At 40.1% G+C, this 24,588-nt stretch overlaps 1 protein-coding gene across 7 annotated transcripts in view; it reads right to left on the minus strand.

The window, feature by feature from the left end:
- Nucleotides 1-3,814: 3,814 nt before the first annotated feature.
- The window catches only part of LOC122557824 (USP6 N-terminal-like protein), a 264,478-nt gene continuing 243,704 nt past the window's right edge, over nucleotides 3,815-24,588 (minus strand). For 6 of the 7 annotated variants that reach the window (XM_043705913.1, XM_043705909.1, XM_043705912.1 and 3 more), the window contains one exon: nucleotides 3,815-7,156. In XM_043705913.1, coding sequence (XP_043561848.1) covers nucleotides 5,313-7,156 — 1,844 coding nt within the window. In that variant the 3' untranslated portion in view covers nucleotides 3,815-5,312. Of the gene's footprint in view, nucleotides 7,157-9,042; nucleotides 9,090-24,588 lie in introns of all 7 variants that reach the window. The other variant, XM_043705915.1, reaches the window with a different exon arrangement.

The following is a 24,588-nucleotide window of genomic DNA, read 5'->3' on the forward strand; positions in this document are numbered from 1 at the left end:
ATACACGCACCGCCCTCTGTGTGAAAATGTTGTCCCTTAGGTCCCTTTTATATTTTTCCCCTCTCACCTTAAACCTATGCTCTCTAGTTCTGGACTCCCCCAACCCTGGGAAAAGACTTTGTTTATTTATCCGATCCATGCCCCTCATGATTTTATAAACGTCTATGAGGTCACCCCTCAGCCTTCGACCCTCCAGGAAAAACAGCCCCAGCCTATTCAGCCTCTCCCTATAGCTCAAATCCTCCAATCCTGGCAACATCCTAGGAAAGCTTTTCTGAACCCTTCAAGTTTCACAACATCCTTCTGATAGGAAGACCAGAATTGCACGCAAAATTCCAAATGTGACCTAACCACCATCCTGTACAGCCGCAACATGACCTCCCAACTCCCATACTCAATAGGAAAGCATACCAAATGCCTTTTTCACTATCCTATCTAGCTGTGATTCTACTTTCAAGGAGCTATGAACCTGCACTCCAAGGTCTCTCTGTTCAGCAATACTCCCTAGGAGTATGCGTATATTATGCGTGTAAGTCCTGCTAAGATTTGCTGTCCCAAATGCAGCACTCGCATTTATCTAAATTAAGCTCCATCTGCCACTTCTCAACCCATTGGCCCATCTGATCAAGATCCCATTGTAATCTGAGGTAACCTTCTTCACTGTCCGCTATACCTCCAATTTTAGTGTCATCTGCAAACTTAATAACTATACCACTTATGCTCATACCCAAATCATTTCTATAAATGATGAAAAGTAGTGGACCCAGCACCCATCCTTGTGGCACTCCACTGGTCACAGGGCTCCTGTCTGAAAAACAACCCTCCACCACCACCCTCTGTCTTCCACCTTCAAGTCAGTTCTGAATCCAAATGCCTTGTTCTCTCTGTGTTCTATTAGACTAGACTCCCCACAGTGTGGAAACAGGCCCTTCGGCCCAACCAGTCCACACCGACCCTCCGAAGAGTAACCCACCCAGACCCATTTCCCTCTGACTAATGTTTCTAGCACCATGGACAATTTAGCATGGCCAATTCACCTAAATTGCACATCTTTGGATTGTGGGAGGAAACTGGAGCATCTGTAGAAAACTCACGCTGACACAGGGAGAATGTGTAAACTCCACACAGACAGTCGCCCAAGGCTGGAATCGAACCTGGGACCCTGTGCTGTGAGGCAGCAGTGCTAACCACTGAGCCACCGTGCCGCCCCCTATCCCATGAGATCTAACCTTGCTTAACCAGTCTCCCATGGGAACCTTGTCGAATGCCTTTCTGAAGTTCATATAGATCACATCCACAGCTCTGCCCTTAACAATCCTTTTTGTTACTTCTTCAAAAAACTCAATCAAGTTTGTGAGACATGATTTCCCACGCACAAAGCTATGTTGACTATCCCTAATTGGTCTTTGCCTTTCCAAATATGTGTAAATCCTGTCCCTCAGGATTCCCTCCAACAACTTGTCCACCACCAATGTCACGCTCACCGGTCTATAGTTCCGTGGCCTGTCCTTACCACCTTTCTTAAATAATGGTACCACGTTAGCCAAACCCCAGTTCTTATGGCACCTCACCTATGACTATCGATGGTACAAATATCTCAGCAAGGGGCTCAGCAATCACTTCCCTAGCTTCTCACAGAGTTCTAGGATACACTTGATCAGGTCCTGGGGATTTATCCATCTTAATGCGTTTCAAGACATCCAGCACTTCCTCCTCTGTAATGTGAACATTTTGCAAGTTTCACCATCTATTTCCCCACATTCTATATCTTCTATATCCTTCTCCACAGTAAACACTGATGCAAAATGCTCGTTCATTATTTCCCCATTTCCTGCGGCTCCACACAAAGGCTGCCTTACAGATCTTTGAGGAGCCCTACTCTCTCCCTAGTTACCCTTTTGTCCTTAATGTTTTTGTAAAAACCCTTTGGATTCTCCTTAATTCTATTTGCCAAAGCTATCTCATGTCTGCTTTTTGCCCTCCTGATTTTCCTCTTAAGTATACTCCTATTACCTTTATACTCTTCTAAGGATTCATTCGATCTATCCTGTCTATACCTGACATATGCTTCCTTCTTTTTCTTAACCAAAGCCTTAATTTCTTTAGTCATCCAACATTCCATACACCTACCAGCCTTTCCTTTCACCCTAACAAGAATATACTACTATCTCTGGACTCTTGTTACCTCATTTCTGAAGGCTGCAAACATCTGCACTCATCTTGGCCAGCTTTCCCCACAGCCATTACCCTTTGAACCCAGCAGTGCCACCATGTGTTTGGCCACTGCTGGGCCAGAAGCAATCCCTGAGTAAATGTGGTACAGAAGAGCCAGACGTTAAGGTAGATTCAGGATCGTTTGAGGGACAGGGTGGTAGGCCCCAGCAAGGCAGGTTCAGAATGGACAAAATGCAGGACAATGAAATACAGAGAGAATTATCTTTGCTGGCCTCTGATGAGCAGAGGGGGACAAAAAGGAGGCTCCCCCCTTGCTTGTTCTCTGGCCCACAACATTTCACTGGGCAAACTGGATGGTTGGTGCTGGCTTCCTCGCCATGGATAAAAATGCTTCAGGGTTAGCACGGCTGACATGACGCCCAATTTTACAGTCTCCACCATCAGCTGCCAACCTGCCCTGGTGGGAGCTGTAAAATTCAACCCAATATTTCATTCAATCTCGGATAAGTTCTTTAAATAGGCTGATGTTTGCTCAAATTGTCAAATATTCCTTGTTTCCTTGTTCCTCTCACTGTGCTGTGACTTCATATGTGCTAGTTAGTATGAACTTAATGAGTTTGCACAACTTATTTCCTTACAGGACTCCCTCTTCCCTGATTTTTGTCTTTCTTTGCCACCCACTTTGTGCCTGAATCCTCTTTTACTGCTTTTAGTGATATTACTCTTGTTTTGAATCAATCAACTGCTTCTCTGTAAATTCTGCTATCCCGGTAACACTCATGTTGGTTACTAAAATTCTGGTGAAGTTATTATTAATTAGACACTTTTTTTCTTATCGCTTTTGTTTGTAAACTGATTTATTCTGAGAAATTTGCTTTATACTTTAAGTTTGGAAATTAACATATCATTACAATATTAAATACTGTGCAGAAATGGTTAAACTGGCACTTGACATTAAATAACTGCTTCAATGCCACTGTAGAATAGCAAAGAAGAACCAAAGACTGAATATGAATTGAGTATGATTCAAAGGAAATTTCTTTCATACTAATAGGAACAACAGAAGGAAAAAAAGAAATAACATAGATAAAGGTCAGACTTATCAGATTTATCCCCAGTCATTTTTCAGCATTCGGCCAGATACAGATGCTCTGTAAATAACAGCAACTTCTGATGTCCAGTAATAATGAATGAGGTAAAAGTGTTTAAATCCAGTAAATGTATATAATCATTCGTGAGTGATTAATGAGACAGAATTTGGCCCCAAATTGAAAAAGCGCTTTTCTTTTACACAGCAACAAAAAATAAAAAATATTCTGTGTTCTTCCTGGTCCCATAATGGAAACATGGACACTGCTTTCAGACTCCCTGTCAGAACTTGATTAAAACTGCTTTAAACACCTTTTTGTGATCAGATATGGCTCCTGAATTTAGGAGGTTCGGCATCTGCTTGCAACACTGGCAGATTAAAACTAACTACGGTTGACTTTAAATATTAACTGACCACTCACTGCTTTCAATCAGATGTAGTTAAAATACACCTCTTTTTCTCTCTTAGAAGTTGTCTGGTAATCAAAAGTCGACAATTTTATGCATAATATTTTCAACATGTTAAATTAAAACTACAAAATGCAATGGAACATATCAAAAACATTTTTAAAGATTTTTTTACAACATTGTTGGTGATTGACATAAAATAACATTTCCACACTATTCCAAATTATTCACTTTTCCAGATAAAAAGAAAAACTGTCGATGTAGAAGCCCCTGTAAAAGCAACTTTACAAAATTTTAACAAGTAGGACAAAATTATTTTCCCATTATCAATGCATCATTGAAACCTTACAGCTTTTTAAAGATAAAGCTAACTTGCCTGTCTAGACTCATAAAAAGTGCAAAATTAAGAAGTCATTACAAAAAAGCTATCGATATCACACATCAGTTAAATACATCCACTCATTTTACAGAGTTAATATATCTTTCACTAAAATGTTACAATATACTTAACGCTTTGTGTGCTCAGAGTACTGTCAAACATCATTTTCTGCTTGCTGCAAGTAATTACTATTTTGAAGGGGTCATCAAGCAAGAATACTATATTCCTGAGTTGATGTCACACAGTATGACCTTTTCAATACTGATCAAAATGTTATATGGATGGTTATGGGCAAGCCAAGAGCCAGGTTCTGACTTCAAAACTTTTCCTGCCACAAAAGAAGTATTCACAAACACAGTTTCAGCACTATTTTGTGAAATCTTTGTTCTAACATTTACAGTGAACATCAAAACTATATTTCAGGTTCTTGGGCACCACACCACAGCTATTTAAGGGATTTTTTTTAAAGCCTTAAAAATTATAAAAATAGGAAACAAAAACATGTCAGAAAATGCATACTGTTTAAGTATTTACTCAGCAACTTTAAAAGATGTTGTAAAAAATGCAATTTCAGTAACTTCAATATATTCCAGAAGCTAAAAAAGTCATCAATGCATGATGTTACCACTTCCAATCAAGCATTATATTATTTCATTCTAACACCTCTGTACTAGTACATATTAAAATCAAGCAAAGTAGAAATAACTTGTGAGAAATCCTGTCTGCATTGCCTGTCAAACATCTTGTGACATGAATGAAAAATATTAGCCACTTGGGAAAACCATGTAAAAGCTGCACGTGTAATAGACTATGCTACAGTGTCTCATATAGTGAGCCTGCTCACTGCCTTTCAGATTTTCACAGCATTTTGAGGTGGTCATGCATCAGCTTAAATAAAGTTTAGTCTGCCGCAAGACAGGTATTTCTCAATTACATTGGTCAAAAATAATCATAAAAGATTTTATGAAACAAGAAAATATATTTACCTGCATCCATATTTTCTGTGAAATGTGTAGACTAGTTACAAGATGATGTCTTTTCTTAATGTAAGGTATGAAATTTTATTATTTGCATAGCTTCCTGTCATGACTCAATGTCCATGCAGCCCTCAATAAAGCACAGTGAACAACTGGTTCAATAACTGGGAAAATATGTGGCTGCTTTTGTGATATGAAATGCTTGCATCACTTGGAAGCATTTGATCATTGTAAGTAGTGGAACTTTGTACATATGTATTATGGTTAAATTGAAATGAGTTCTGTCATAATCTAACATATTCACAATCTTGAGAATTGGGAGAGTCTGCCAAACAAATTTCTGTGCCTAAATTTTCTATTGCAGCTGTGACATATTTTTGTTGCATATTTGCATCTGTAGGAGGGGAATTTACAATAAGATGGGTTGGCACTTTTATCAAACTTACAGTTTTATCCAGTGTCACATTAGTAACTGGAACATTAACTTCAAGTGATTCAGTCTCTCTTATTGTACAGGTCCCTTTTTCATCACAGATTGCAACCAACTGTGAATCATCCTGTACAGGCAATGCCATGTGCTTGAAGTTCAGGAGATTTTGTTCAGCTCCGTGTGCCACATGAACTGAAGGCATTGATCTGACTATTTTACAGGGGCTATTTAAACACTGTATGACTGGCGAGGTCTGTGTGATAGCAATCAGATGCTGAGGACTCTGCAAATTTACATTTCTTATATGGTCTTGTTTATGCATAGTTGGTGAATATTTGGAAGGGCTGTGCTGAGCAGAAGGCATGATATGGTTTTCAGATCTGTAAATGTCCCAAACCTGCTGATTCAAAACTGAATCCTGTTCCACAGATTGTGGATCTTCTGACAATTCTAACGCAGAAAATGGTTTAAGTGTACTGACAGGGTCTGCTGGTTTTGCACACACAAGTTCCTTTTGAATAAGTGCATTATTTTCATCAAGTTGAATCTCTGTTATTGGTTCTGAAATATTCTGATCATACCTATAGTCAGTATCAGATAAATTGTCATACTGAGAAACATTTGAAACTCGTCTTTTACTTTGGAACTCATCTGCACGTTCTGTTTCTGGACTGTTCAAATCTGTTGATGCTTCTTGTGTTAAATCACTGAAGGATGAGTTCTCCTTTGCTGCAGCTGAAAACTCCACTATCGCTATAGGTTGTGATTGATCAATAGGGAAACGTGTTTCCAGTTGTTGAGGGACACTGTGGCTAGAATATCTGTGCAATATTTTTTCTGGATTTGGGAGCAAGAAATGAACGTCCTTAGAGAGCATTACTGAAGGTGGAGGTTCTGGACAAGGTAATGGCACATTCTCATTGTTTTCCAAATCTGTCAATCCATCATTACTCCCTGGAGAGGGTTTACCATTATTATATGTTTCATCCACTGACTCTGATACAAGTTCCTGGCATTTCTGCAGAGACTTTGTTGCTATATTTTGATGTATTGAAGCTAGATTAATTTCTGAACATAATGTAGATTGTTCTTTTGGGGACTGAGTTTCAACTACTTCAGTTTTTTCTATAAATTCAACTTTTCTCAAGTCTTGACAAGCAATCACATTCTCTTCTGGAGGACTGGAGGTTTCTGTTTCTGGAATCTTATTGTTAACTTCTTCAATATTTGGGATTGTATCATTTTCTGCAATTCTAGTCTCATTATTTTGAGCAGGTAGGATGTCTTCCTTCTTAACAGGCTGCTTTGAATTTTTTTCTGGGCTTGGAGGTGGACTCAATTCTGAAAGCACAGGTTCATCTTGTGGTAGTTGGGTTTGGTCTTTTATGGGAGTTATATACTTTTCATGGAGTGGAGCTTGAACTGCACAAATTTCCACAAAATTAATATTGTTCTCCTCTGGACAAGGATTCCCATTATTTTCAGAAGTCTCACTCTTTTCCACAGGCTCAGGCACAAAAGGCTGGATACAGTTTCTTCCTGGTGATTCGCTATCTACATCATTATCAGGTTCAAAGTTATTTGAAATAGAATTAACCTTTTCATTCTTGCCATTGGCCATGAAGTCATCCTTCTCTGGTATTAAGGTGACAGAAACTTCCTGGCCTAATGGCTTGTTGGGAAATTCATCAGCTTTTGCTAGAATGGATAAAAAGAAAAGAAAATGGTATTTAATCTAAAGATAGCAATATAAAGAATAAAATGAACAGTACCGAGTTTACAAATACTGCATACCATGTAAAATTTTGTTCCTGTGGAAAATGACATCAATTCTATAGCATATAGATTTAGATCATCTAATTATTTTATTGCTTGATTTAGATTTCCTATATGTGTTAATTTCTAGGAGCCAGAATGAAGAAAATAGTAAGCAATATATTTACTACGAATAATAAGAGGAAAGAAAATTCAGAATTGATGAAATCTGCAACAAATACTCCTCCTAGTGGCCAATGAATCCCTCGAGCAATTTCCATGTTGGAATTTACACATGGAGGAACAATTGGAAGGTAGAAACATTTCAGGTGAAAAATAATTGGAAAAATAAAATTTGCTGAATTTTTAGGCACAGTCAAAATCACTACAGAATGGTAGCATAACAAAATAACAGGGTTATTCTTTAGGGCACCAGGGGTGGCACAATGGCTCAGTGTGTCAGGGACCCGGGTTGGATTCTAGCCTCAGGTCTGTGTGGAGTTTGCACATTCTCCCTGTGTCTGTGTGGGTTTCCTCTGGGCACTCTGGTTTCCTCCCACATCCAAAGATGTGCAGATTAGATGAACTGGCCATGCTAAATTGCCCATAGTGTTCAGGGATGTGTAGGTTAGGTGCATTAGTCAGCGGTAAATGTACAGTAATAGGGTAGGGAAAAGAATTTGGGTGGAATGCTCTTTGAAGAGTTGATGTGGACTTGTTGGGCTGAAGGGCCTGACCATACACTGTAGGGATTCTATGGTTCTGTGGGGATTCTATAATGTAAATTTATAGGGTACCTTCCTGTAAGGATAATAAGGAGAAATCATAAAGAAGTTGTCCCTTCATTAGTTACCGGGTTTCAGAGAGACTATCAGTGATATGGCTACATGAGTTTGAATGCAACTTTCAAAAAGACATTTGTACTTGTAGTGGGATAACCTAAAACACAGGAAAGAGGAGAACTATTAATTTCAATAGCAATGAGCGTTCTAACCTGACTAAGCTGTTCAAATAATAAGTTCAATGTCAACTTTTCAAAAGTAAAAATACTTAACATGAAAAATTACGAGTTATGAAATAATCTCAAAATAGAGCATAAACTGTAATTGTTTCCTCAACAGATGTTAAACTATATGGATTTTTGATGAGTATCATGTGCTATCATACTACTAAAAGAGTTAAAAACCAAGTGGACGCATAAAATATACTGAGGATTTTCAACATGCAGGTAGTCCTTCTATAACATGGTGGTTGCGTTCTTGTGTAATCCAGTGTTATAGAAAAATCATGCTTTAAAAACACCACTTGAAGTGTTGGTAATTAATCACATTCCAGTCAATAAACATTTTTAAAGTTTGCACTTTAGAAACAGTGCCTTCAATGTGTCAATCACGTTATAGTGAATTTGCGTTGACGAAACGCATGTTATAGCAGACTGACCTGTGCTAGCAAACACTACACAGCTCATATTTAATTTTTATACTTTAAATAATTCTTTTAGTCAATGACAGATGCCCTGCTTTTAAAAAAAAGTATCAAGTCTCTGCAAAAATGCCATGCATCAAGACCAAAACATTATTTGCCACACTGAAATAAATCCAGATTGGATCTGCTTAATTTTAAGTATGTGATAATATGGTGTCACCTCATCAAAGATAGATTTTGAACTTATCTCAGGCAGCAGAGAATGAGTTAAGCACATGCACCAGAAACACATTAACAAACTCATTCACTTTACTGTTTGATAGTCTCTGTTATACACTATGCAGAAAGAGATCAAACATACAAAGTTAAAATTAAACACATTTAGTGCCAGCAATAATGCCCACCATACTTCCATGTGACTGTGAACTGAACATAGACAGGCACTATGAAACTGTAAAAAAAAACACAAGGCGGATGATTGGAAAATAAATTAAATAGTGAAGAAGAGTCCCTAAAATAACTAAAAGTGAGATACAGGCTAAATTAATATAAAAACCACAAATACATTAAAATAATTATCAGTTGGTTAATTGGTATGCAAGGAAGAAAATTAAATTTGGAATGGGTTTTAAAGTGAATATCTGATTAACTGAAGCATTTCAGCAACAGTTCAATTATTCCAAATTCTGAATAGCTGGGCTGAGTTTTAAACATACATCAATATTCCAAGCAGAATTAACTTGGATTCTGCAAATAAAGCATGCCAGAGACCACCCTGTAGGATATTATCTCTTCTTTGTGTATCAAGATAATCTAAAATGAGATATGATTTCTGACAAAACTGATTGAACAGAGTTCAGTATAATACTGAATGCTTAAGCTCTGAATGTGAAACATACCCACTCAAGCATCTTTTTAAAACTTCAACGATGAGAGCATACTGGCATCAAAAGTGAAAGGTTTGGGTAATCAATTATATAAACCACAAATGAGCTGGGTAGCTCATTAATTCTAAAAACATTAAGAGATTAACTACAAAATAAGATCAAAAATCAAAGTACTATTTAGCAAGTAAAATTAATAAGGCCTGACATTGCTGAGGCAGTAAAGATTCAAATATGGCTTGATGCCTACAAGCTTTTCCTGAAATCCATTCCCAGATTTACAAGATTTTTACTGCCTTTGACAATATCACAACTAATTGGGAATATCATAGCTAATTATTTTTCAAACCTTTTATCCAGTTGCCATATAATTTCCCTGTTTGCCAATGAAGGACAATACAAATGACAAAGTAAACTTGCTACTGCTTGCATATTAACTATGAAAATACAAAGACATGTATTGGGCTGGCACGGTGGCTCAGTGGTTAGCACTGCTGCCTCACAGCGCCAGGGACCCAGCATTGATTCCAGCCTCGGGTGACTGTCGGCGTGAAGCTTGCACATTCTCTCAGTGTCAGCGTGGGTTTCCTCCGGGTGCTCTGGTTTCCTACCACAGTCCAAAGATGTGCAGGTCAGGTGAATTGGCCATGCTAAATTGCCCATAGTGTTAGGTGCATTAGTCAGAGGGAAATGGGTCTGAGCGGGTTACTCTTGGGAGACTTGTTGGGCCGAAGGTCCTATTTCCACACTGTAGGGAATCTAATCTAATCTAAAACATAGTGTCCTGCAGTCATCTTTCTGAAAGAGAATCGGGTGCAGTAGATAACAGCACGTCCTTTTCCCTCTGTGACCAGAAAGAACAGAAGTTACAGGGGCAGGGAAAAAGCAGGTGACTTTTATAATGGAGTTAGTGTTCACATATACACAACCTACACCCCTTTCTGCCTCATTATCATCACTCTGTGATTCTTCCACAGTTAAGTTATCAGACTGCTTTACCAACAGCCTGATGAAGGGCTTATGCCCGAAACATTGATCCTCCTGCTCCTCGGATGCTGCCTGACCTGCTGTGCTTTTCCAGCATCACATTCTCGACTTGGATCTCCAGCATCTGCAGTCCTCACTTCGTCATGCATGACCAACAACTAATACTGGAAGAACAGAAATTTCTTCCAATTAAATATTGGAAAGACTGTACCCAATGTTTTTGGTTCCTGCTCCAGACTTTGCCCCCTAGTTACTCCTTTGGTCTGTTCACGATTTTGGTGTCACATCTGACCCAGAGATGAGCTTCCACCTCATATTCATTACATCACCAAGACAGTTTGTTTCCATGTCTGTAAAATTGCCCAACTTCACATCTGCCTCAGCTTATTGTTTATTCATGTCTTTATCATCTCTGAACATGACTATTTCAACATACGCTCATAAGAAATAGGAATTGAGGATAGGCCATTCAGCTGTTCAAGCTTGCTACACTATTCAAGATATCTGATACTTAAAAAAAAATTATTTAACTGGATGCAGGTGTTTCTGGAAAGGACAACAAACTAAGTGCTTTTCTAAAACATTTCAGAAGCATTGAAGAGCCAACTACAGTAGTGTGGATCGGAGTTACATGTAGGTCAAACTGGGTATGGATAGAAGATTTCAGGGAGGCAATGAGTGACTGGTATTATCGCTAGTCCATTAATCCAGTCACTCAGATAATAATCTGGGCACTGGGGTTTGAATCGCATCATGGCAGATGGTTGAATTTGAATTCAATGAAAATCTGGAATTAAGAGTTGAGCTATGACCGTGAAATCATTGTCAATTGTTGGAAAAACCTACCACCCACTTGGTTCAGTAATATCCTTTGGGAAGGAAACCACCATCATTTGATGATAATTTCACGATCATCAATTACAGATTAAAATAAATGAATTTAAGTTCTATCAGGCCACCAATGATTATTGCCTTAGCCATTTTTCCGATGCCCCCCTCTTAACTGTGGACTCACATGTAAATCAATGAATTCAATTTTGAATATATTCCTCTCCTGCTCTCCTGGCAAAAGAAATCAAAAGACTTGCAAGCTTTTGACAGAAGAAATTCATCCCCATTTGTTGCTTAAATTGTAGACCTTTTTAAAATAAAACTGTGTTCTCTAGCTAGATTAATGAACAAAATATAATCTCTGGCTTGTCAGGCCCCCTCAAAACCTTATATATTTCAGTAAGATTACCTTTCATTCTTCTCAACTTCACTCACCAAGTACAGGCCCAAAGGGGAAAAAGTAAGCTGGATGCTGGATATCAGAGTCGAAGAGGAATGATAAACAGCTTATGCTCGAAACATTGATTCTCCCGTTCCTCGGATGCAGCCTAACCGGCTGTGCTTTTCCAGCACCATATTCTTTGACGAAGTACAGGCCCAACCTAGTTAACAGGTTGAATTTCACCAACTTATGAATGACATGGGCAATGGCAAGACAGTTGGGAGAATACAACGAGAATGGAAAAATTAGATTCTCAATGTCAAAAGAAAATGTCTAATTTTCCGCATAAGGTTTTAATGGCAAGATACGACCTTTCTATTGAACAGCTTATTTGTATGTATTAATGTCCAATTATGACCTAAACTTACTTCATTTAAATGCAGGTTGTTATTTTCCCAGGTAGCAGACAGAAACTAGATGGCACCAATTCCTGACTTGAAAGTCAGAGCCAGAACCTGAAGGCTGCAGCACACCAGTGTCTTCTCTGGCCATCTTAGCCAGCATTCTGCAACATCTCAGGACATGCTCCATGGGAGGCAACTGGGTATACTCCATGTCTAGGAAAGTTGGTTTCAGCAGACCACAAGCCTGACCACATAATTATGATACATCTCAGACTGGTGTATAATTCAGGTCAGGACTTCACTGCTGCATTTTGAAGCTCAACAATATTTCAATAGTGCTAATAGGCTGCTTTGCACAAAGGGGCAGGCACACATCTTGTGCTTTGGGACAGAATGTATTTTAAGGCGGCTTGCTTTCTTAAAATTCTTTCACTTTGCATTTACCTAGAAGCTCACAGTATCTCTGCCTTGCTTTACTGCTTGCACATTGCTGTTTATTCAGAACCTATAAGCTCACAGTACTTTGTGTTGCATTGCCATTCAGCATAGACAGGCAACCCAGTGGCTAGCACTACTGCCTCACAGCGCCAGGACCCGGGTTCGATTCCTACCTCCTGCAACGGTCGGTGTGGAGTTTGCACATTCTCCCTGTGTCTGCACAGGTTTCCTCCCACAGTCCAAAGATATCTAGGCCAGGTGAATTGGCTATGCTAAATTGCCCATAATGATAGGTGCATTAGTCACTAAATCAATAGATAGAAAGCCGAGCAGCTAGTCAGAAGTGGATATGCTGCTCCATCAATGATGCACTTACAGTATGTGTGTACATAGCAAACACACTGCATTTACTTCAGCCAAATTGTCAGATCTGAAAGTTTAAGGGAAGGAATCTTCAGTCCAGTAAAGGGGGACTATGTAAATGGTCAGTAAGGATGCCCTACCACTATCAGTCAAGTGCACTCTGATCTCAGTCCAGAGGCATGACCACAGAGGCATGACTACTGCTTGATGTTACCAGGGTTCAGGGATCTGTCTCATTAGCCTGGGGATTTGCCCACACAGTCCAGGAATTGGTGAGGAGTCAGGGAGCTGAACAGAGATGAGTCAGAGATCTTGTCAATCATCAGTAATAGTTGAAATCGGTACAGAGGGTGGGCCATGGCTAGTCCTAGGTGGGGTCTGTGCATTAAAAGGCAAGAGGGGCTCTCGGGAGCCACTGACTGCAGTGCTGGGGAAATCAGGTGTGTGACTGGAAACAGCATATTGGGGGGATGCAGTGAATATAATTACTGTGAAGGGAGGGAAACTCAGTGTGGGGAAAGGGACAGTGCAAAACTATACAAAGATAAAATACAGTCAATGCTGAATATCTGATATAAAAGGATAAAGTGCTGGAGAAACTCAGCAGGCCTGGCAGCATCTGTGGAGAGAGAAACAGATATTACTCTTCTTAAGAATAATATGTCTTAATTTGAATCTGAACTGAGTCCCTTCAGTACTTTAAATGAATAACTATGTCAGGCATTACTAAGTGGTAGGTCTTAGGCTCAAGGATATTTGATTTCTGCTGCCAATAGAGTTAAGTCTTCATGTAACGACGATTTGTTGAAGCCGGCAAAGCATATGGTTTTTGTTTATTCCCCAATGCAAATCGAGCTTTTTTGCTTGCTCTTCTTCACTTTTTTTGTTCTGCAATAGAGGTTAGTGTTAACATTTTATTTGAAGTCTTCACAACATCTGATGCTTCCAAATTCAACAATGGCAAAGTTTTGTGCTATAGTGATGTTAAGGAAATAGTAGTACTCCTTCTTACAGAGTTCTAATATTGTGTAGCACTAAGTGTATACCCAGGAGTCCTGGGATCCTCAGCTGGGTAGCCTACCCTATCGTGAATCCCGTTGGCTTTGGCATTTTGGACGTACGCAATAGTGAGAGTTGCTGACCATGAGCATTGGTGGGGACTGTGTGTGTAATCGTAGAGTTAGAATGAGTGTGAAGTGGCTGAAGTAAGATGGTGGTACTTACCTTTGTGGAGCACAGAAGATGAATGTCCTTCTTTCTGCACTGCTTCGGGAATGTGGACAGTACCCAGACTGCTACTTGGAGCTGCTCGTAATCTGAGGCAACCTTCTTTGCTGTCCACTACACCTCTAATCATAGGCTCATAGAGATGTACAGCATGGAAACAGACCCTTTGGTCCAACTCATCCATGCCGACCAGATATTCCAACCCAATCTAATCCCATTTGCCAGCACTTGACAGACATCCCTCCAAACCCTTCCTATTCATATACCCATCCAGATGACTTTTAAATGTTGTAATTGCATCAGCCTCCCCCTCTTCCTCTGGCAGCTTATTCCATACACATACCACCCTCTGTGTGAAAACTTTGCTCCTTAGGTCTCTTTTATATCTTTCCCCTCTCACCCTAAACCTATGCCCTCTCGTTCCAGACTCCCCAACCCCAGGGAAAAGACTTTGTCTATTTATCCTATCTATGCCCCTCATAATTTTGTAAACCTCTATAAGGTCACCACTCAGCCCTCAACGCTCCAGCCTGTTCAGCCTCTCCCTGTAGCTCAAATCCTCCAACCCTGGCAACATCCTCGTAAATCTTTTCTGAGCTCTTTCAAGTTTCACAACATCTAGAATTGCATGCAATATTCTACCAGTGGCCTAACCAATGTCCTGTACAGCTGCAACATGACTTCCCAACTCCTATACTCAATACCCTGACCAATAAAGGAATGCATATCAAACACCTTCTTTACAATCCTATCCACCTGCGACTCCACTTTCAAGGAACTATGAACTGCACTCCAAAGTCTCGTTATTCAGCAACACTCCCTACGACCTTACCATTAAGTGTATAAGTCCTGCTAAAATTTGCTTTCCCAAAATACAGCACCTTGCATTTATCTAAATTAAACTCCATCTGCCACTCCTCAGCCCACTGGCCCATCTAATCAAAATTCCTCGTAATCTGAGGCAACCTTCTTTGCTGTCCACTACACCTCCAATTTTGGTGTCAGCTGCAAACTAATGAACTAAAACCCGTGTTCATATTCAATTCATTTATCTAAATGAAGAAAAATAGTGGACGCAGCACTGATTATTGTGGCACTCCACTGGTCACAGGCCTCCAGTCTGAAAAACAACCCTCCACCACCACCCTCTGTCTTCTACCTTCAAGCCAGTTCTGTATCCAAATGGCTAGTTCTCCCCATATTCCATGAGATCTAACCTTGCTAACCAGTCTCCCATGGGGAGCCTTGTTGAATGTCTTACTGAAGTCCATATAGATCATGTCCACCGCTCTGCCCTCATCAATCTTCTTTGTTACTTCTTCAAAAAACTCAATCAAGTTCGTGAGACATGATTTCCCACGCACAAAGCCATGTTGACTATCCCTAATCAGTCCTTGTCTTTTCAAATACGTGTAAATCCTGTCCCTCAGGATTCCCTCCAACAACTTGCCCTCCACTGATGTCAGGCTCACTCGTCTATAGTTCCTGGCTTGTCCTTACCAACTTTCTTAAATAATGGTACCCCGTTAGCTAACCTCCAGTCTTCCCGCACCTCACCTGTGACTATCACTGATACAAATATCTCAGCAAGGGGCCAAGCAATCACTTGCCTAGCTTCCCACAGAGTTCTAGGGTACACCGGATCAGGTCCTGGGGATTTATCTACTTTTATGCGTTTCAAGACATCCAGTACTTCCTCCTCTGTAATCTGAACATTTTTCAAGATGTCACCATCAATTTCCCTACACTCTACACCTTCCATGTCCTTCTTCACAGTAAACACTGATGCAAAATACTCATTTAGTATCTCTTCCATCTCTCGTGGCTCCGCACAAAGGCTGCTTTGCTGATCTTTAAGGGGATCTATTCTCTCGCTAGTTTCACTTTTGTCCTTAGTGTCTTTATAAAAACCCTTTGGATTCTCCTTGCTCTATTTGCCAAAACTATCTCACATCCCCTTTTTGCCCTCCTGATTTCCCTCTTAAATATATTCCTACTGCCTTTATACTCTTCTAAGTTTTCATCGATCTATCCTGTCTATACCTGACATGCTTCTTTCTTGTTCTTAACCAAACCCTCAATATCTCTAATTATTCAGCATTCCTTACACCTACCAGCCTTTCCTTTCATCCTAATAAGAATATACCGTCTCTGGAATCTCGTTATCTCAGTTCTGAAGACTTCCCATTTTCCAGCCGTCCTTTACCTGAGAACATCTGGCCCCAATCAGCTTTGGAAAGTTCATGCTTAATACCATCAAAATTGACCTTCCTCAAATTTAGAACTTCAACTTTTTGATCTGGTCTATCCATTTCCATCACTATTTTAAAACTAATAGAAATATGGTCGCTGGCCCCAAAGTGCTCTCCCACTGACATCTTAATCACCTGCCCTGCCTTATTTCCCAAGAGTAAGTCAAGTTTTGCACCTTCTCTAGCTGGTACATCCACATACTGAATCAGAAAATTTTCTTGTGCACACTTAACAAATTCCTCTCCATCTAAACCCTTAACACTATGGCAGTACCAGTCTATGTTTGGAAAGTTAAAATCCCTTATCATAACCAACCTATTATTCTTACAGATAACTGAAATCTTTTCCAAATTTGTTTCTCAATTTCCTTCTGACCATTAGGAGGTCGATAGTAGATTAGGTTACTTTAGATTAGGTTACTTACAGTGTGGAAACAGGCCCTTCAGCCCAACAAGTCCACACTGACCCGCCGAAGCGCAACCCACCCATTCCCCTACATTTACCCCTTTACCTAACACTACGGGCAATTTAGCATGACCAATTCACCTAACCTGCACATCTTTGGACTGTGGGAGGAAACCAGAGCACCCGGAGGAAACCCACGCAGACACGGGGAGAATGTGCAAACTCCACACAGTCAGTCGCCTGAGTCGGGAATTGAACCCTGGTCTCTGGCACTGTGAGGCAGCAGTGCTAACCACTGTGCCACCATGCTGCCCCAAGAAAGCGGTACGAGCGAGAACAACAAACGCTCAACAAACAACAATCCCAATAAGGTGATCATCCTTTTCGTATTTCTCAGTTCCACCCAAATAACTTCCCTGGATGTATTTCAGGGAATATCCTCCCTAAGTACAGCTGTAATTCTATTGCTTATCAAAAACCTCCTCCTCTCTTGCCTCCCCAGCCCCCAACCCTTTCTATCCTTCCTGTAGCATTTGTATCCTGGAACATTAAGTTGCCAGTCCTGTCCAGCCCTGAGCATTGTTTCTGTAATTGCTATGTTATCCCAGTCTCATGTTCCTAACCATGTCCTGAGTTCACCTACCTTCCCTGTTAAGCCTCTTGCATTGAAATAAATGCAGTTTAATTCATCAGTCCTACTTTGTTCTCTGCTTTGTCCATGCCTGCCCTGTTTGACTCACTTCTTTTCTCAACTGTTCCAGTCTCAGATTGATCTCTTTCCACACTATCTCCCTGGGTCCCACCCCACCTTACTAGTTTAAATCCTCTTGAGCAGCTCTAGCAACTCTCCTTGCAGTATATTAGTCCCCTTCCAATTCAGGTGCAAATCGTCCTTCTTGTACAGGTCACTTCTACCGCAGAAGAGATTCCAATGATTCAAAAATGTGAATCCTTCTCCCATACACCAGCTCCTCAGCCACGCATTCATCTGCTCTATCCTCTCATTCTTACCCTCCCTAGCTCATAAAACCGGGAATAATCTAGAAATTACTACCCTCAAGGACCTCCTTTTTAAATTTCTGCCAAATTTGTTATATTCTTCCTTCAGAATCTCATCCTTTTCCCTTCCCATGTCATTGGTTCCAATGTGTACAATGACCTCCCGCTGGTCGCTCTCCCCCTTGAGAACATTCTACACCCTCTCTGAGATATCCTTGATCCTGGCACCAGGGACGCAACACACCATTCTGATTTTTTGCTGCTGGCTACAGAAACATCTGTCTGAGCTTCTGACTAGAGAGACCCCAGTTACAGAGTTCTGAAGAGTTATACTGGATTCAAAGTTTTGATTTCGTTCCCCTTTTCACTAGGCCTGTTAAGTTTCTCCAGAATTCATTGATTTGTTTCAGATTTCCAACATCTGCAATAGTTTGCTTTTAATAGAAATGTTCCTCCTCACAGAGCAACAGAAATAGAAAATTTTACACATTACATTTCTTTTGGATCACAGTCTCATAATTATACATTATTTTCATACGTGCTTTGTTACATTCTCAATTGTATTTGTACAAAGGAAAAGTACTGAAATACAAAATTATGAACAGGCAGTAATCGTGTGCTACAGAGAAAAGCTCAGCCTTGATTAAGGCCGATTGCTGAACTTTCAGGTTCAGATCAAAAACTGGTTGCAATTAAATCTCTTAATATGGCTAGGTGGATAAATGCTGCTTTGGGTGTTGGATTGAACCTGAAGATTAGGAATGTTTTGGCATTTGTTCCTGCTGACTGGACTGAGCTTGGCTTTGCTATTAGTAAAAATATTCAACGGAGTGATTTTGATTTTGTGTGATCGTGTAGAATTGGTAGCCTCTTTCACAGCCCTCCTGATTTTGATTTCCACAATGGATATAAACATTTGGAAAGATAACGTGAGATTCTGATTCACCATCATTCATTCACCATCCCACACAAAGTCAAATTACCATCAAACTATCTACACTGGGAAAAATCGAAAACAAAATCAAATAGACTTTCTGCTCCTCCATGCTCTTTCTGGCTAGGAATGCTAAATAGTGTATATGCCAGTGCTTTGCCAAATAGTCTCTCATCATCGAAAAGGCACCGTTATGAAGTATAATGACTGGGCAGAGGTATGGAAGCCTGATCACACTAATGAAAATGCATCCATGAGTGAGTCAGCCCCTCTATGTGGAGGAAGCAGGAAAAACAAAGAAGTCAAAGACAATGTAAGGTCAAAAACTCAGGTATACCATATTGCAAAGGCCAGTGGAAGGCTGGAAGATTGCACAATTTTCAAACATAAGCAAAGGCATAGAAAACAAATTAGTAAATAGAGTTAAGATAAATTATGAAAGAAAACTAGCATGACATATCAAAAACAATAGCAATAGCTTCTATAGTTCTCTAAAAGGGAAGAAAGTTGCTAATGTGAAAGTTGATACCTTGGAAGATGAAACTGGAGAGTTAACAATGGGGAACATTGAGATGGCAGAGATGCTGAATCAATACTTTGCCTCAGTTTTCATGGTGGAGCACATAGTACCATTTCTGCTGGAATGGGCAAGTCAGAGGCAATACATAAGGTAGAACTTAGAATAACCAACATCGATACGAAAAAGGTACTAAGCAAACCATTAGGGTTGAGGACAGACAGGATTCCTGGGCCTGATGGACGACATCCTAGTGTATTAAAGAAAGTGGCAGCAGAGATAGTATATCCATTGGTTACAATATTCAAAAATTCCTTGGACACAGGAAAGGTTCCAGTGGATTGGAAAATGGCTAATATAATGCCCTTATTCAAAAAGGGAGGGAGGCAAAACGTGGGAAATTACAGACCAGTTGGTTTAACATCTGTTGTCAGCCAAGTGTTAGAATCAATTATCAAGGAAGCAATATCAGGACATTTGTAAAGTCAAAACGCCATCCATCAGAGTCAGCATAGATTTATGAAGGGAAAATCATGTTTGACTATTTTGCTAGAGTTATTCAAAGATGTAACATGCAAGGTGGATAATGGGGATGCTGCAGATGTAATTTATCTGGATTTGTGGAAGGTGCCACACAAAAGGTTAATTTACAAAGTTGCATCATATAGGATTGGAGTAATTTATTAGCCTGGATAGATGACTGGCTGATGGACAGAAGACAGAGTCGGGACAAATGTTTTTTTTTTCTGGATGGCAAGCTGTAACTAGTGGGGTGGCACAGGGTTTGGTCCCCCAGCTATTTACAATCTACATTAATGACGTGGATACAAGAATAGAAGGCCCGATAGCCAAATTTGGGATGACACAAAAATAGGCAGGATGGGAAACTGCAATGAAGAAATAAGATCCTTACAAATGGATATCAATAGATTGGGAGAATGGGCCAAAATGTGACAGATGGAGTTTCACATGGGTAAGTGTGAGGTCATTCAAAAAAATGGGAAGGCGACTGATTATGTTAATAGGGAGATTTCAGGGTGCTCTGATGCAAAGGGATCTTGGTGTACTTTTTCATGAGTCATGGAAAACTAGCATGCAGTTACAGCAGATAATAAAAAAAGCAAATAGAATGTTGGCTTTTATAGGTAAAGGAATGGAACATAAAGGTAATGAAGCATTGTTGCAATTATATTAGTGAGGTATTAGTGAGACTGCACCTGGAGTATTATGCACAGTTTTGGTCCCCTTATTTGAGGAAAGATGTAGTGGCATTAGAGGCAGTTCAGAGAAGGTTCATTAGAGAAGTCTGTCATATGAAGAGAGATCGAACAGTTTAGGCTTATACTCACAGGAATTTAGAAGAATTAGGGGAGTTCAAATTGAGGTATTAAAGATGATAAAAGGTGTGGACAAAATAGACGTGGAGCGGACACTTCCTCTTGTGGGGCATTCTAGAATGAGAGGTCATAGTCTTAGGATAAGGAATAGCAAATTCAAAAGAGTTGAGGAGAAACTATTTCTCCCAAAGGGTTGTGAATCAGTTGAATTCGCTACCCCAAAGTGCGGTGAATGCTGGGATAGTGAGTAAATTTAAGGAGGTGTTAAGACAGATTTTTAATTGGTAATGGGTTGAAAGGATATGGAGAGAAGGCAGGAAAATGGGGGTGAAGAGCGTATCAGCCATGATCGAATGGCAGAGCAGACTCGATGGGCAGAGCGGCCTGATTCTGCTCCTATATCTAATGAACCTATGAATAATAGTGAGCTACAATTGTTGGCATTGTTTAGGTCAACTACAACTTGCAATTACTCCAATATTTTTAATGAGGATTGTTTGGGGGGAACAAGTGTGTAGGAAGAGGGGATTCACTGCTTTAAATTTGCCTGTGAGTTCATTGCAAGTTCTACATTATCCAGGATAAGTGGGTAGTAAATCTGAACTGAAAATATTTTCTCTTGGTTCCCTTCCCTTTTATGGTCAGTTTTCTCTAGGTACAATTCATTATCATGGCATTTACTACTGTTAGGATGACCTTAGAAAGCCAAATTCCTCTTAAGATGCCAGTTTTGGTTTTAATCTTAAATATTATTTAAGATCATTTTCCTTCCCTCTGAATTCCAAAGGCAATTGCTAATTGCTGTGCAGTCTCAGATTCTATCATTGGGCATTTTTATCCCATGTTGCAATTGCTTGACGATTTTAGCACCTGTTATAAAAATGGTGCAGTGAATTATTAATGAAATAATGAATCAGAAAATATCAGTGGTGCGCAAATCTCATTTGTTGACAGTAATAATGTATCTTTTACAAGCTGTGTTTAACACCACCATTTTGTCTCACCTCACGAAAAGTGGCCTTAAAAGGGCGACAATGGAACAAACATGATGAATGTAAAATACAGTGAAAAGGGAAGAACTGTTTTGAATATCTTATTTCTTCCAATGGCTGAGCAAGCCACTCAGTTAAGGATAGGCAAGAAATGCTTGCCTTGCCACAGTCCATAAACGAAGAAAACAAGGTGACAAACAATCCTGATACTTTGCAGCCTGCTTACACCTCACAGGTAAAACCATAAGACCATAAGACACAGGAGCAGAAATTAGGCCAATCAGCCCATCGAGTCTGCTCTGCCATTCAACCACGGCTGATAGGTTTCTCAAACCCATTATCCCGCTTTCTCTCTGTAACACTTAATCCCTTTGACAATCTAGAACCTATCTATCTCTGTCTTAAATATATTCAATGACCTGGTCTCCACAGCATTCTTTGGCAGTGAATTCCATAGATTCACCACACTCTGGCTGAAGAAGTTTTTCGTAATCTTCGTTCTAAAAAGTCTTCCCCTTATTCTAAGGCTCTGCCCTTGGGTCCTAGTCTTTTCTACCAATGGAAACATCTTCCCAACATCCACTCTGTGCAGACCATTCAGTATTCTCTAAGTTTCAATTAGATTCCCCCTCATCCTTCTGAACTCCATTGAGTATAGATCCAGAGTCCACAAATATTCCTCATATGTTAAGCATTTAATTCCTGGGACCATTCTTGTGAAACTCCTCTGAACATGATGTGACAAAGCTGCCCTTTAACAAGGCTTTGCTGTCCTTGGTTTTTTTTTCAGAGAGGTCATAAATGACACAGACTCCGAAAAGTCTGGGGTTGAAGGGTTTTAGGGCCAATTGATAAAAACTAACAGATACCGCCTCAGGTAGAAGGCTTTCAAGTTTCAAAAAAGAACAATGAAGGGATGGGGGGAGGTTACCAGTTCTCCCACCTCAGCTTTTCTCTGGTTTGTTTGGTTTTTAGTGGTAGTGTGAAAAAAGCTGCTGGACCCAAAGAAGCAGGTCCAGGCTGGTCCTCTCTCTCTGACATCTATTCTAAGAGAACCTGTGTTTGACTTATGGGGATTTATGGTGAGTTTATAAGGATTGTTGCAAGTATTTGGAACCGCATCATTAAGTCGGGACGATTTGTTGGGTTTTCGGAGAGGTTAGGTTATTCAGTATTTTGTTTTCTGTTGTTTGTGGTTCATTCAGTAATCTTGTTAATAAAATCTGTTTTGTTTAAAACTAAGTGGATTGACCACTCTCCTTGAACATCCACTTTACACCTGCTTAAAACAACTAGCAAAGTTAGGGTCTGGGCTATCTTCTTGAAATGTTTTGAGGGTTCTGACCTGGTCCATAAGAGATTGGGGGCTCTTTGCAAGATTTGTTCCAAATTTTGCTTCAGGTTGTTGGACTCAAAGACAGCGAGTGGTAGGTGTTAAATTCAGTTGGTCTAAACAGTGCTTGGGATAGCAATGTCTCTTTCAGTCACCAAGAGTGACTGGGGGTAGAAGAAGTGATTAAGGCCAAGCTGCTGGAATTAGCAGACAAGCTAATGAAGAAATTAGATATAATTACAGCAATAGCTCAGCATTTAAATTTGCTGGAAAGGCCATCAAAATCTTTAGAGATGGCTAAGATTCAGTTGAAAATGAAGCAGCTTGAGATAGAGGCAAAAGACAATGAAAGGGCAACAGAAATTAAACAGGTTGAATTATGATTAAAAGCAGAGGAACGAGAAAAGGAGTAAGAGAGAGAGAAGAGAGAAAAAAACGAGCGAGAGAAAAGAGAAAAGAGGAGAAAGAGAGAGAAAAGGAAAGAAAAGGAAGAATTTCAGAAATTGGCACTTAGACAGGAAAGTCAGCTTAAAAGGATGGAGATGAAGGTTGAAGGTAAGATTAGTGAGGAAGAGAGTGAGGATGAGTAAACCCATGGTAGTCAAAGACCTGGTGAGAAACTGTTTAAATATAGTCCAGCATTGACTAAATTTGATGAAAAGGATGTGGTTGCCTTTTTCATCTCATTTGAAGAAGTGGCGAAACAAAAGTGACCATATGTGTTTTGTGGATCCAAATAAAACTTGTAGGTAGAGCTAGTGAGGTATTCACATCACTATCAGAAGAGGCATCTGGCCGTATGAGGAGGTGAAGAAAGTGGGCGGCACGGTGGCTAGCAGCGCCAGAGACCCGGGTTCAATTCCCGCCTCAGGCGATCAGGTGAATTGGCCATGCTAAATTGTCCGTAGTGTTAGGTAAGGGGTAAATGTAGGGGTATGGGTGGGTTGCGCTTTGGCGGGGCAGTGTGGACTTGTTGGACTGAAGGGCCTGTTTCCACACTGTATGTAATCTAATCTAATCTAATCTTTAGTGCATATGAGCTTTTGCCAGGAGCCTACAGGCAACTTTTCAGGAATCAAAGGAGTGATCCTGGTCAAACCGACATTGAGTTTTAAAAGATCAGAGTAATTAAAAATAAAGCAAACCTACGATGCTCTTAGAGAGACAATTATTTTGGAGGAATTCAAAAATTCACTTCCTGAAGTAGTGAGAACTCATGTGAAAGAGCAGAGAGTTAAAATGGCAAGATTAGCAGCTGAAATGGCTGATGATTATGAGTTGTCCAAAAATCAAAGTTGACTTCCCAAATCAATTTCAATCTGTGAGGGATAGAAATTGGAGAAGAGAGAAAGGAAAACGGAAAGGTAGATCTCGGTGAAGATCAAAGGGATAACTTACCACAAGGTAAAAAGAAAGCCCTTGAAAGGGACAGAGAAGTTAAAAAACATTGTTTTCATTGCAATAAAGTAGGCCATATGACATCGAACATCACCTTCATTCCCCTACGCTCCCGGATTGATGAATTCAACACGCGGCGTGACATCGAACATCACCTTCATTCCCCTACGCTCCCGGATTGATGAATTCAACACGCGGCGTGACATCGAACAATTCTTCCGCCGCCTTCGCCTCCGCGCCTACTTCTTTAACCAAGACTCCCGCCC

This window comes from Chiloscyllium plagiosum, chromosome 16 (assembly GCF_004010195.1).
Source record: "Chiloscyllium plagiosum isolate BGI_BamShark_2017 chromosome 16, ASM401019v2, whole genome shotgun sequence".
Taxonomy (NCBI): Eukaryota; Metazoa; Chordata; class Chondrichthyes; order Orectolobiformes; family Hemiscylliidae; genus Chiloscyllium; species Chiloscyllium plagiosum.